General features: G+C 38.5%; 1 protein-coding gene across 3 annotated transcripts in view; it reads right to left on the bottom strand.

Annotated features, from left to right (window-relative positions):
- The window catches only part of UGP2 (UDP-glucose pyrophosphorylase 2), a 34027-nt gene that overhangs the window by 1531 nt on the left and 17031 nt on the right, over positions 1-15465 (bottom strand). For all 3 annotated transcript variants that reach the window (XM_070732573.1, XM_070732572.1, XM_070732571.1), the window contains exons 5-9: positions 9522-9655; positions 8335-8632; positions 7246-7443; positions 6306-6548; positions 4817-4921 (exon numbers count right to left, since the gene is read on the bottom strand). In XM_070732573.1, coding sequence (XP_070588674.1) covers positions 4817-4921; positions 6306-6548; positions 7246-7443; positions 8335-8632; positions 9522-9655 — 978 coding nt within the window. The remainder of the gene's footprint in view (positions 1-4816; positions 4922-6305; positions 6549-7245; positions 7444-8334; positions 8633-9521; positions 9656-15465) is intronic.

Here is a 15465-nt window from a genome sequence, read left to right as displayed (position 1 = left end):
CCCGAGTCTACGGAGAGGGGTGGCATACAAATTTAATAAATAAATAAGTCTTAACAGAACCATAGGAGCACTAGTCCATTACATTTTAACTAAGAAACAAAGGTTCTAAACAAAGGTTATATAACTAAGAAACAAAGGCTATAAAAAGAGGTCTATAACAATTCACCACAACCAACAGTCTGTGGGACAAGATTTACACTAATATCGAAGAAATAGTGGAATACAATGATTTTGAAAAGCATGCAAAAGGAGGTTCAGAATGAAATGTGAATTGCAAAAACATTTTTTATTTTAAATAAATAGAATTGTTAAATTGTCCCGCAGCAAGTTGGCCATGGTGGGTTGCCCGCAGTGTGTTAGCCAGTTGTCCCATTCTATATAAAAAGTTCCCTTGAACCCTAAAAGGTGCATACTTGAACGAGTACCTGGGTTATATGCTCTACGATTCAGGGAAGTGACATGCTCCTACTTCTCAGATTGCTCTGAATACTCAGAAGGGTTCAGCAACAAGTTCTACATGGCATGATGCCAGATTATTTGAGGCAGCCCCTCTCCCCAGCTCCATCTACTTGTCCTATCAGAGTTGGCAGGAGAGGCATGAGTCCATTTGCAAAGGAATGTCATCTGAAGGACACAGGAGGGGAGAGCCATAGCATCCACTCTCATAGAGTGGCCTGGACACTGCTGGCCTTTCAGGAGCCTATCAAGACATGGCTTTGTCATCATGCCTGGGAATCCAGTATTGGGGATCAGATAATTGGGGATCCAATTGTATTGTTAATCATTATATGGATTCCACTCTCCCACACATTAAGTTTTAACTTTTCCTTCATTTTCTGTTTTTAAGTACTGTATATGAATTTCCCAGATTCGCCAATGTGAAATGAGTTGCTGTATACATTGAATAAATGAACAAGCCTCTCTTTTTCTCTAGAGGGAACCAGTGTGTACCAATTACTTTGAAACTTTCTGAAGCACAGCACAGTTCCTCTATGAAGCAGTTAAATCTAATGTAGGTGTCAATTATAAGAAACAAAACTAGCTTCCTACTTTTGCTACTTCAGGTAGCAAAATACATTTTGCTCTCTTTAGATGCAGAATGTACAAAACTCAAAATAGAAAATTGGCTATATGCTCTCAAATTGTAGCTAAAAGCTTGCATTCAGAGCCCCAATAATTATCCAATCAGATAATTAATTTTCATGGAATATTATATAAAGCTCACTCAATTGAATGAGATGCCGATGCACTTTGAACAGTTCATGATAGAGAATTTTAAAAAGAATTACAACAAGATGTCTTCTAGAGCAAAATTGGGGCAGAGCGAATTCTGATTTTAGTCACCGTTGTATTTGGCCCAATTTACTAATGACAAATTTTTGAAAGCCCTATATAGTATTTCTATTATTATTATTATTATTATTATTATTATTATTATTATTATTATTATTATTATTTATTAGACTTGTATGCCACCCTTCTCTGAAGATCTTTAAGATCTTGACAACAGCAGTGATGGAGGGTAAGAACTCTAAAATTCTCTAGGTGGAAAAGCTCTGTACCCAAAAGATGAAACACTAAATCACAGGATCATAAGCTGCTATGTTGCAATTTTTACCTAAATGCACACAATGAGTTATTAACACCTCTTCTTAGTAGTGTTGAGTGAGCCGAACTTGCATAGTTTGGGTCCGTGCCGAATTTGGCCGGGTTCGGTATACCAAACCCAATCCCGGACTTTTCCAGAAGTCTGTGTTCAGGTTCGGCATTCGAACACCGCGATACTATTGCAGCTGCGGGGGGGGGAGGCGAGGCGTTCTGCACATGCTGACTATTCAGGATCCCGGCTGGCAGCTTCAGGCGGGCAGTGGGCAGGAGTGAGAGATGGAGAGGGCTCCGCCCCTGAAGGGCTTTAAAAGGGTGGAGGGAATCCGAACCTTTGGAACACAAAGGGGGGGGTGCAAGCAAAAGGACATGGGGAATCCCATTTCCCATTTGCTTGGTCCCCCGCCAGGGGTGGGTAAGAGCCGCGCCTGATCCTGGAAGGAGTCTCTCGCTTGTTCCACCGCGGCTCTCCAGCCAGCTGCAAAGACAGAGGCACGGCGTCAGGACTTTCTCCCCACTGAGCCCCTGGGGAAAGGAGCCTGACCTCCCGTCGAGCACTTCGCCTCATGCCGGGCCAGAGGAGTGGGGAGGCAGGTTCTGCCGGGTGGCTATTCAGGATCCCGGCCGGCAGCTTCAAGCAGGCGGTGAGCGGGAGGGGGAGGTGGGGAGGGCTCTCAGGCTCAAGCCGCCGACTCGGCTTGGGAGGGACAGGAGGGCGACTCCAGACCCGGAGCCTGACCTCCCCCCAAGTGCTTCACCTCCCGCCAGGCCAGAGGGGTTGGGGTTCAGGTTGGGGTTCAAGTTCGGCCCGAGTTCGGGGGCCCGAACCTGAACTCCGACGTCAAGTCTGGCTGAACCCGCCAAACCTGAACTTCAACGCATTCGCCCAACACTACTTCTTAGTCCATTTCATCCAGAAGAATTCTATGTGCAGCTTTTTTTGCCGTTTACTTTTGGAAGACCTATTTAGCCTGTAGAATATCTGCATTGTTGACAGCAAGGTATAGAAGGCTTCAGGCAGTTTTAGCATATGAGCAACACTGTAATTTGTATTATATGTTGTATTTTGAAAATCGTGTCTGACCCATAATAAAATTAACAAGGAAGTTTTAAAACTATTTTAGTGCAATTATATAGTAAGAATGTTATTAATTTGGAGATACCTGATTCTGGATTACAGTAATCCCTCGCTACTTCGTGGTTCATCTTTCGCGTATTTGCTACTTCATGGGTTTTCAAAGGGGGCTTAAATCTATTAAATCCATTGAAAATTTTAAATCCATTAAAAATTCATAAAATTCTTCTACAGTATTACTGTACTCTATTAAAGAAACTGGTGGGATATCACATGTAGTTCCAGCTGAGAAACATTATAGAATGATTGTTTAATGCAAAGGGTGAGTTTTAAAAGTCCAAATACTTGTTAAATACATTAAAAAATATCTTTCCTCTACTTCACTGTTGTGGTTCAGCCTGGGACCCCTCCGGGAATGGCTGATTTGCTGTCGGTGTCCAGCTCAGAGGCTGAGGACCAGGAGGGGCAGACTGACGACGAAGCTGAATCCCAGGCTGAAGATGAAGGACAGCCAGAGTTCCACCAGGGGGAGCTCTCCCCAGCAAGCAGCCTGGATTCCCTGGGGGAAGATGCTAGTGACTTCATAGATATGCGACAGAGGAGAGCTAACGAGAGAAGAACGCAATTGGCTAGATATTTCCAGCATTAGAGGCCACAGCTGGGTTTGGGTGTGGTGCTCTTGGGAAAGGATAAAAGGCGGCCCCACCCTTCCTGGCTTGTGGAGTTTTATCTTGGAGATTCGTGAGACCTGTCTGTGAACTTTGGTGGCTACAATCCTGGTTTGTGCCTTGGACTCTTGAAACCTTGGGGGGGTGTGCCAGCAAGAAGTTTTTGGAATTGACTGGACATCAGGACCCTGTTGTAAAGTATTGTAACCTGTCTGCTGTGAAGACAGGTTTTCCTTTGTGCTTATTTTTTCCTGCTATAAATTACTTTTGGATTTTACCAGAGTGTCTGGCTATTTTTTCAGTGGGTGTGGAGGTCTGGGAAAACCCAGACAGAACATTCACGGAAATTCGTTTTTCATGGGTGGTCTTGGAACGCATCCCCCGCGAAAAACAAGGGATCACTGTATTTATTTTGTTTGCTTCAGCCAGATACGTGCTACTCAAGTGAATTAATTTGATCTGATTCCATTTTTACATTCACCAACTTCTTTACATTTTTTCTTTTAACTACAAGAATGAGGAATGTTTATTTTAAGGAAACATTTAGTTGAAATGGTATGAACATAATGAATGGAATTCAGTTCTTAATTTGTGAATCCACCATTTAGTATCTGTATAGTTCGATATATTTAAAAGCTCTGTTTATGCCCATTTCCTTCATGCTATATTATCTGTTTATATATCTCTTAATTATATTGAATTTTATTTTTTATTATTTCTTTCTTTTAATATTTTAATTAGCTCTGATTGGTTTTAATGAAGAAAAATTCTAGCATAAGATATTTTACGTTTCTCAGAATATATAACAGAGAACAGTCCAAACTGAGAAGCCCAGCCTCATTCCTCTGCTGCATACAATGGAAGATAATTGTTCTTAATTAATTCAATAAGATTTGAAAACAAAATTTTAGTCTGACATTAATGACAGTTGTTAATAACTTAACAACCCAAGTAGATAGCCAGGATAAAGAAATTAAAGAAGACATCTGCAACTGAGTTTAGAAGTCTTCAGGCACCTAAACAAATTGGCTGCTAAATGGGAACAAGCAGAAATAGATTTACATAAAAACAGCTTAAAATTTCAGAGGTAATATGATGAGATCTAGAAATAAAAAATCTACTTACATTTCAACCATCTCATAAATGAAACTATTTCTTTGCTTGCATACATATGCAGAGACAGCACAAAACAGCTTTTGAATCAGCTGTGCAAACTCTCAAACCATGAAACTAGCCATTTGCACAGGAGTGCTTCTGATTGTTTTGTACACTATTTAAGTAATTGAAGATATATGATTAACTAATTTTAAGGAATCTACTGGATGCCCAATATCAAACAGATATTGCAAATATGCATCAATGACTTCTAAAGATTAGCACTATTTTCAAACAGTGATGCTTGAGAATGTAGCATTTCAAGTATATAAAAATGTGGGATTCTTCTAAAATATTAATCATATTGACCAACCTTTAATGCAACATGTTTCCCAAAAGTGACATCCCCTGAAACAGTTAGATGATCCAGTTCAAGCATATCTGGGATACTTTCAAACCTCCTCAGAAAATCTTGAACCTTAAAAAAAGACAGAGAATGCAAAGGTTCTGATTCAATATTTATGAAATTCGTAAGGTGTAGTCAAAAGAATTATACTGCAAACCATAGTGCAAAGTTCTTAATTTGGAAAGCACAAGCCTTAAGGAAATGTTGCAACTTTTGAATCTGGAACACAGCTTGATCTGCAGTTCATTGAGGGTTCACTACTATATCTGTAATTTTAAGTTATTTTTTTAGTATTTCATATGGCTCTCTTGTCCCTCTTTATTTGTATCTCACCTTTATTGTTTTTACAAATAACTCAAGGCACTGCTCAAAAAAATAAAGGGAATACTTAAACAACACAATATAACTCCAAGTAAATCAAACTTCTGTGAAATCAAACTGTCCACTTAGGAAGCAACACTGATTGACAATGTTGAGCACATTCAACTTTGTATAGAACAAAGTATTCAATGAGAATATTTCATTCATTCAGATCTAGGATGTGTTATTTGAGTGTTTTCCCCACAATAACAATCCTATGATGTATTTTGGGCTGAGAGAGAGTGACCGGCCCAAAGTCATCCAGCTGGCTTTCATGGCTAAGGCAGGACTAGAACTCACTATCTCCCAGTTTCAAGTCTAGTGCCTTAAACCACTAGACCAATTTGGCTTTTGCCTGAATGGGAAAATTGAGTGATTTAAGGAAGGCAAAACTTTAATGAACAGGTAAAGAGGAAAGGGAATACTCTACTATCTTTATAATCTTTTAAGAATTTATTAGAATTATAATCCTAATTTTAAAACTGCTGGCAGCTGGTGATCAGCAGAAGTAGCTTGCAGTACTGCACTCTAACCACTGCACCACCGAGGCTCTTTTATGAAGCCAGAGTCATCTGAGTGGCCTATAAATTAACCAATTAAATAACAATTCACACATAAAACAACAAAGAAGCAATAACACTGTTATGAACAGTAATGTCCTACATGGCCGATTGTACCGATTTATATCTGTAGATTGCAGAATTAGTTCTTTATGAGAATTACATTGTCACAAAACTTTTCCTATCAGATTAATCACAATTTTTAATTTTACTATTGTATTTTAATCTACTCAATTAGAGAACCGTTAGTCACTCAAGAATGTCAAGATATATCTGAATAATGAATTAAAACATGTTACATGCAATAAATTAGATAATGCACTGACCTCAAGCACTAGTTTTGTACTGCTAGTACCAGAATGATTTGATAAAAATAAGTAGCAATTGCTGGATGATCACATGTAAAGAACATTTTAGGATACTATCAATTTCACTCCTATTCACTTAAGAGTAATTAGCAAGAGCTGTTTTTATTAGCTTATAGATTGAACATCTGTTTCCACCTATATTTTTAAAAATTCAATAGTTATATGTACCTTGGTGAAAGAGCTCCCCAGCTTGACCAATGGCACAGAAGGAAATTCCCGTTTCTCACTCATTGTTAGAGATCCAGCATTAAGGCTGTACAGATTAGACATCACAAGTAGAAGATCAGACGTGGTCTTGACTGGCAAGAAACGGCTACGGGGAACATTTATTCCCAAAGAGTTCTCAAAACTTTTAATAGCAGCACCAACCGCAGTCTCCAGTTGAATAACATTTAGACCACCATCTAACGTCTGGAAGAGAAAATATTCAAGATCATGGGATATGTTAGCTAGCTGAGTTTTACAGACTCAGTTCAATTCAAGTGAGCTTAGAAACTTTAGGTTGCTAAGCCTGAAAACAAAATGTCTCCCAAAACCTGTTATTCCAATTACAGGGGATTTAAATCAGTGCATATACAAGGCATTTTCTTCAGCCACTATCTATTTGGGAAATAGGAAGCCAAGTTTTATTTTACCTCCCTGCCTGCCATAGTTCTCCAAACAAACAAAGAACATAAGTTAGATGTTATTGTTTCATGATTTAAGTGTTGACAGGAACATGAAAATGAGCATAATTTCCCATTATGTTATCCTAAAGAGATGAAAATGTTCCCTAAAGATCATTTTGTGATCTATAAAATGAAAATGGTACATTTTAAAAATAAGTTTATCTGAAAAAAATATTAAATGTGAATTTTAAATAAAAGATAAGCATTCCTCCAAGAATAATAGACTAAAATTACAGAAACAATAAACATTATTAATGTGCTCGAAATACTTTTCCAGATTGATACACTTATAAATTCCTACAATTACTATTTTGAAGACAGATTCATAAATGTAAATAAAGTTTGAAATGCCTCTCTAGTTCATAAGCTCAAGATGATTCATAATGTTATTCACACGCACACATGCCACAATTCAAGACTTCAATTATGTACAGGCTTACCTTTGGATTTACAATAATTTCCATATCAATAGCATTCTGTTCCTGCAGCCTTTTAATTGCAGTTAGTGAAACCCACAGGTTGTTTGTATTGAATATTTTGAATTTTGAAACAGACTTGAATTCATCCACATGTGCTTTTGGCACCTGAGCTATTTCAACTAGCCTCAGCTTGTTTTCATATTGTGTAAGTGTACCACCCTGCAAAAGTAAAGGTAGAAACAGTGCCTAAACAAATGTCTAAAGAAATGTATGGCTTTGGTCACAACAATTATTTGATACCACTGGTTTAAGTGGGATCTAGTTGCAATTACTGAAACCAACACATATTTTGCCATGGCATAATTTAGTCCACTGGTTAGTAGATTTAATCTTGGACAAAAAGTTGCTTTCATTTTATTTTTCTCACAGCGATATAATTAATTATTTATAAATGTCCTTATTGTATTAAGTCCAGGAGATTCATTTCCTATGTTTTTCTTTATGCACTGTATTATCCGCCCCGAGTCTTCAGAGAGGGGCGGCATACAAATCTAATAATAATAAATAAACTATTATGCAATACAGTATTCAGAAGCAAGAGACTACATCTTAAGAAGCACTATAACTGCATGCATACATACATATTTTTGTTTTTAAAAATAACACTTTTTAAAAAGTCATATCTACTTTGGAAGTGGCCTGAAAAGCAATGAAAAATGTAAACATTTTTATTAGATATTTGCCCAGTTAGTATCCTCTCAAATTATGTACAGAAACACATAATGTACAGAAACACTAACAACATGGAGAAAGGTAGAAAAGGAATTAGCATTTCCAGAGTGGATTGTGTAACTAATGAATATCTTTTATCAGTAAGAATGTGTCTTGCTTCCTGCCATAAGAAATGATCTGCAGATATGGTTCAGAGACCAAGGACGGTGTGGGAGAAATTTATTTATTTATTTATTTATTAGATTTGTTTATTTATTTAATTACATTTCTAGAGGACCAGCGTGTTGCAAATGGGGAATATTTTAGCAATCCTTGTCATTAAACTGAAACATACAGATTTTACGTACAATTAAATCAACTGAAATTAAGTATTTTTACCTTCACATCTGCCCTTGTCTTATTGGTGACTTCCATAACAAATTCACATCTTTTTCCATTTGGCGAATTCATTAGATGATTGAGAATATAGAGATCAACAGTAGCGCCAAGATTATCTATGTTGGACACAAAAATATATTCCCTCCCATCGTCAATAAAAGTATCTAGCAATCCAGAATTATAGAAACTTGCATAGATGTCTCCATGGCCAGGGGGATACCAAGCTTCTGTGTTCTCTCCTGAGTAAGATACATCTTTTGCTACTGGAAGTAAAGACTCCTTATTAATTCGAGGATACCTGGAAAGAAAAGCAAGCCCTTAGGGTAGCAGCTGAAACATTAGGTGAGGCACCACTAGATCAATTCAATATCTGGAGAGAATACCAATCATTAATTACTTATTAAAGCATGTTGATGAAAGGGAAAAAGCTCCTATGTAGTTGATAATTAAGAACTGTAATTTTTAAAACAAATTTAAATATATATAGGTCAAAAGTTACTAAAAACGTATCTAACTAAAGCTGGTTTTCCATGGGAGAATTGTAACCAAGCTCTTTAAATATCACAGAAAACTAAGGGAAATTATGTCAGAAAGAATGATCTCAGCTATTCAATTTAGTTGAAACAAGAAAACTGTAACAGCAAAATGCAATGAATACACAGCATTATTATTATTCTCTGACCAAATGCAGCTTTTCACATTTTCAGTATATTAGAAAATAGAATCCATAAACATAAAGAGAAGAATTGTCTCAAAACACTCATTCTCTCACCTACATCTCATTTCCAATTCTATTCATTGTAGTTATGTAACAGTCTTCTTTGTAATTTAAAAATTAATGCTTAAAGCCTATATAACACATTGAAGATTTTCATTGCTACTATTTACATAACAATTGACTGCCTCCTTAAATGCTATTTCTTCTGCAATTACATAACTTCTGCAGTGGTCAGAATGCAATCCTGAAGGCTACTTCTGCTGCCTGCAATTTGGCAGTTCGAATCACACCACGCTCAAGATTGACCCAGACTTTCATCCATCCAAGGTCAGTAAAATGAAGACCCATATTTTGGAGGGCAATACGCTGACTCTGTAAATTGCTTAGAGAGGGCTATAAAGCACTGTGAAGTATAAGTCTAAAAGCTATTGCTAAGCTATTGCTATTATTAAAATTGAAGTATAAATACCTGCTTTGATTAAAAGTGTAGATTTTCACACCACTGTGGCTATATTTCTGCAAGATTTTTTTTGTATCTTCATCAGTGTTGAAGGAATTCATCAGAACTAGAGGAACATCCGTATTGTAAGTCTTATTTAAATGCTACAAAAATAAAGTATTGATTATTTTAAACATTTTGCTAACATTAAAGATATCTAATGTTCAAGAGATATTAAACGTGTGTTTTCAGTCAACAATCAATAGAAAAAACAAACACATAGGCTTCTAATTTAAACAACAGCTAAGATGTTAAAGCAATTCCTATAAAATATGTGCTAAATATAACCCCCATATTCCAGCTTTATATTTGGATCAAAGCAATTAGATACAATTAAAATACAGTCACAAAACTTAATCATCTAATTCAATCAGTCAAGGGCTTTGAATACTAATGGTGATGTTTAACACTGTAAAAATAAATGAATCCCTTATGCCAAAAATTCAGTTTGAATAATCACTAAATATATTTCTTACTAAATATACTAACTGCAAGGTTCTTTGAAAAATCTGTCTCATGAAAATTAAAATGACAGATCTTGCAAGAGACAAATGACTCTAAATTAGCACTTAGTGTGTTACCATTTTTACACGCCAAGTGCTTTTCACATTACCAATGTAGGGAGTATACAACTTCACCACATAAATCAGAGATGGAATTATTTTGTGATGCAGTTGTTATGTAGCAAACAAGCTAGTTTTTATACAGTAGCAATTTTTCTTCGGAAGATCTGCAACCATTTAAAAATATTTGTGATATGGGAAGATGGGTAATTAGCTACCAATTCACATTCACAGACACGTAGGCACGCATATCAGCTTAACTGGGATTGATTGGTATGGAGAGCATCACTTGTTTCTGAAGACTGCAACAGGCAAAAATGATGGAAAATGTTATCTATCTGGGCCACCAAGAAGGGAAGACAGGGTATAGATACAGATTCCATTGATTAGATTCTCGTGTGGTAGGACCTCAAAAAAGGGCCCTCTTGGTGGTGCCCCCTTTTTACAGAACTTCTCCCCCAGCCAGAGATATGGTTGAACACACACACACACACACACACAAATTGTTGCTTTTCATGGGCCTGGTCAGTGGACCTGGTGACCATGAATGGATCAAGTGGCTGATTTAATTGTACTGTTGTTGTCGGGGGGGGGGGAGTGGAGGAAGGTCAAAGTATGTTTTTTATTTATAATGGAATTTTAAAATTTTGTAAGCCACCCAAAGTCACCTATGTATCAGTTAGGTGGCTATGTAAATTTGTTTAAATGTATATATAAATAATGTAACTGCATGTCACTTAATTGCCATTAGCTGCTTACAAGGAAAATATAACTCCATCATTTTCATCAACGGCAAATAATTGTTGGGCTTTGTCATGCAAAGATGTAATATTGGAAAAATCATATGGGGAACAGCTCTCCTAGTAAGGGGGTACAAACTGGGCAAGAACATTTTGTAGAACAAAACTGCTCAGAGCTGCATAATTGTGAGATGGGCAGCATATAAATTTAACAAATAAAAAATAATAAGTTGTATCGTATAATACCGCCTCATCCATTTTTGTCCACAGAGAGAATGAAACTTTGCTGTTCATTAGGCGTAATTTCTCCTAGATAGCTACGGTAATTGGTGGCATTGTCTAGGGTAGCCTTTTACCAAGTTTGTCTTCATCAATAGGTCTTTACCAATTTTGTCTTCAATGTTCGTAATAAATGTAAACTGCCTGGTTTCATTCATATTTTAGTCACATCCAAATTCAATTACAATACTGCAAAAATGCATTCGTTGGGACCTGCTACTATTAATTGGTCCAAAATATATCAGTCAGGTTGGAAGATGTGGCTTTTTCTATGGTAGCTTCCTGATTCAGAAATGTTCTCAAATAGGAGTGTCAAATTGGATTTCTTCGACAGATGGATCATTATCCTAGTTCTCTGTAGGTCGGGGGGGGGGGAGCGAGAGGAGAGACGGATGCCTCTTGCTGCAGCTTACCGGCCAAAACAGGATAAAGAAGCCCTGTGAGGCCCATTTTTGGCCTGAACAGCCTCCAGCAGCAATCTGCTGACCAAAAACGGGCCAAATGGAGGCCCTGCGAGCCCCCACATAGCCCATTTTTGGCTGGCAGAGTACTGCAAGCTCTGGAAGCCAAAAAATGGACCACAGAGGGCACATTTTGGCCAGAAGAGGTTCTGTGGGCCAGTCCTTGGATATTTCCACAACAGCCCCATGGTCCCGATTTAAGCACTCCATGCTGGATCCAACCCATGGGCCTTGAGTTTGACACTACAGTTCTTAATCATCTACCAATTATAAACACTATCTCTTATTACTTCTTATGTTTCTGAGTTTCAAGAAATTCAGGAAATAGAGGAACACATACCTGAAGTATTTTACCCCATGCTTCAACCCATAGCTTTAAAAAAAACTATTGATAATGCAAAAAGGAACTGGGGATGGGGAGTAGTAGAATGAAAAACCAAGTTCATGTTCTTAGTTATAAAATTAGAATTGTTTGAGTAAAACCTTTCACTGCATAAATAGCCATCCCTAATTAGGAAGAATGGCAAATATAACCCAAGTGTTTATGGAAACTGCAGTGAGCAACTACTGTATTTGAAGAGGAATTTCCTTTCTCCCTTGTAAAGAATGTCTTTCCTAACTTGATGCATGAGGCAATATATGTACATTATCTAAAGTTATGTTTCCTGTTTTTAAAATACTTTTATCTGTATAACTGGAATATTTCCAGCCTACAGCCTTCAACATAGTTGCAGCAACATAGTTGTTGTCTATTCCTCTATTATGTATTTGTAAGCTGGCTCAATTATTCTTCAGTACAGAGGTCAGGATATAAATTCAGTCCAATGTGGTTGTTAAGGCTAGAAACAGAGAGACTGTGAGTTTTAGTCCAACATTAGGTCTAAAGCCAATTGGATGACCTTGGCCAATCCCTCTATCTCAGCCCAGGAAGGAGGCAAGGGCCAGCCAATTTTGAAACTTGCCAAGAAAACAGCAGAGATTGATTCGAAAGCAACACAAAGCATACAAAAGCAACATTTAGGCATCAAAAGTTTAAACAGCAAGTTCAAAAATAAAATGTCTAATAAACCCTAGTTTCTGTTTAAAAATTTGACAGCATTTATTTGGTATTTGAAAACTATCAAAGAAGATACCAAGAAAGTATCGGTAATGGGAAATAAACAGCGACTGAAGCCTTTACTAAGACTTTGCCATCAACCTGATTTCTAAGAGAAATTATATATATATAATTTCTTATATATAAAAAGAAACCTATAGCCCCTCCCTGGTACAGGGCTGGAGGGATCAGGTCTGGTAGCTCAACTGTTAATTCTCTGCCTTACAAGGCAGAAGCTGCCAGATCGAATCCCAGTAAGGAAGGGTGTGGCTAGCTGATGAGGCCAGAACAAGGCCGAAATGGTACCATCCTACTCTCCCTTAATTTTAAAATTTCAGCTAAAAACATTTGATACATATATACACCAGGGTGATTCGACACAAAAATATGTAACCTTTCCCTGGTGCAGAGCTGAAGGGATTGGATACTGTAGCCTAGAGGATAATTCTCTGCCTTACAAGGCAAAGGTTGCAGGTTCAAGTCCCAGTGGGTATGGCTAGCTGATGAGGCCAAAATAAGGCCGAAATAGATCTATCCTAGTCTCCCTTAATTTTCAAATTCAGGGGGAAAAATGTGACATATATATATATATATCAATCACATGGGGGTTTTGTGGGTTTTTTTGGCTGAATTTGAAATATATATATATATATATATATATATATATATATATATATATATATATATATAAAACTTTATTTACCATAATTCTAAAGAGGCCAGGAAGATTGAAGGCTTTCTTAAAAATGCCAAAGATGCTGTCACATGCTGTCACAATACAAGCTGTGCCACTTTCTAATGTGTATGCAATGTTATGATGTACAGTGATCCCTCGATTTTTACGGGGATGCGTTCCAAGGCCACCCGTGCAAAATGAATTTCCGCAAAGTAGAGGAAAGATTTGTACGTATTTAATGAGTATTTGGACTTTTAAAACCCTCCCTGTATTGTTAACAACCCACCGCTGCTGACCGCTGAGAGACCGGCTTCTCTCAGCTACTGCGCAGGCTGAAGGAAGCCGCCGCTGCAGTTCCACATACACACACCCCACACACACAAAAACCGTCCCTGCCCCGGCATTCTTTTCCCTTTGAAAAAACCCGTGAAGTAGCGAATCTGCGAAAGATTAATCGCGAAGTAGCGAGGGATTACTGTATATACAAAAGAGATACATCATGCAAAAAAGTGTAAATCATCATTTATCCCTCCCCTATCACAAAAAAATTTTTTTTTAGTTCAACACATTGAAGTTGATTGAAAACTGACAAAATGGCTCACCTACACTAGTGTATTGGTGCCAGTAACTGTCATGCTTCGGTTCTTTGAACTAGTTCAGCTTTATTATTGCATCCTTGTAACAATCAAGCCTGGACATCATACTTTCCTCATAAATCACTCTTTTTTTTTCCTTTTTCTTTTTCCCGCCATTTGGAGTACTACACTCTTGAAAAACTTATGCTGTATTTGAAACAATGTAGTCAGCAATAACTGCCTTTCAAATAATAATTACAAGTGGAACTAACATATGAAATGGACCCCAGCACTTTTTACATGTTCCCTTAAAGGCTCATGTGACTATGAGGTCCTTTCAATGATACTTCCCCCTCCATGCTCCATGCTCCACCCAAATCTATACAATGAATGGAGTTCAGAAAGGTACTGGTCAATATGATCATTCTGTTCAAGTCAGGGGTGAAATTCTCTCTGTTCACTCATACCTATCAATCAACAGAGAGCTGGTCACAAAGGGAATGCGAGGCTCCGCCCACTCACCCGGACGCCATCATTTAGGTTCTTTGCGTATGCAGAGAGGGTAAAAGAACTCAAATGGCGGCATCCGGGCAAGTGGCAGGAGCCTCGCGCTCTCTTCGTGATGGGCTATCTTGACGACTGACAGGCACAAGCAAACTGGGAGCATTTTAACCCTGGTTTGAGTGAAAGAATATCCACAAATACAATTGACTGTCAATCTATTCCATTTTCAAACTTCTCATTGGTCCTTGTCTACAGAGTATATACTTGAATTACCACTCAATACACAATCCACTTTAAAATGCAATCATTGGAATGTGATTCTGCAAGTTTGTTTGTGCTTTGAAGATCCAATCTACAAAATTTCATGCTGATTGCAGGCCCACCTGACGCTCGGGAGGCAGGAGAGGGGGGGTCGTCGATCTCTGGGGGGCCAGAGGGTCGGAATATCCCTGTGTTGCTGGGGAGAGGCAGATATGGCGGGGGCCACAGAGTTAGCCGTTCCAGGGGAACGAGGGATCGTTGCCTAATAACGGTCCCTTGTTCTGGCTCTGTGAGCCCAATCTTGGGTACTGGTGGTGAGTGTAACTCTGGCCCCGGGCTCAGGTTGCTGCTGCTGAATGCCAGGTCGGTAGTAAATAAAGCTCTCCTCATCCGGGATTTGATCCTGGATGAGGAGGCCGACCTGGCATGTATTACTGAAACCTGGCTGGGCCCGGAGGGAGGTGTTCCTCTCTCTGAAATTTGCCCAGCCGGGTTTCAGATATGGCATCAACCTCGACCCCAGGGAAGGGGGGGAGGAGTGGCTATTGTAGCCAGGGAGAGCCTTTGCCTGCGTAGACTCATTGCTCCGGAAATTGCGGGTTGCGAGTCTCTCTTGATGAAGTTGGACTTAGGGGTTCAGGTGGGCTTATTTCTCACGTACCTGCCTCCCAGCTGCGTGTCAAAAGCCCTGCCTGTGCTACTCGAGGAGGTAGCCGGGTTGGCGGTGGAGTTCCCCGGACTTATCGTCCTGGGGGACTT

The sequence above is a fragment of the Erythrolamprus reginae genome, chromosome 1 (assembly GCF_031021105.1).
Source record: "Erythrolamprus reginae isolate rEryReg1 chromosome 1, rEryReg1.hap1, whole genome shotgun sequence".
Classification (NCBI taxonomy): Eukaryota; Metazoa; Chordata; class Lepidosauria; order Squamata; family Dipsadidae; genus Erythrolamprus; species Erythrolamprus reginae.
Note: the sequence above shows the minus strand (reverse complement) of the source record. Positions and strands in the feature narration are given on the sequence as shown.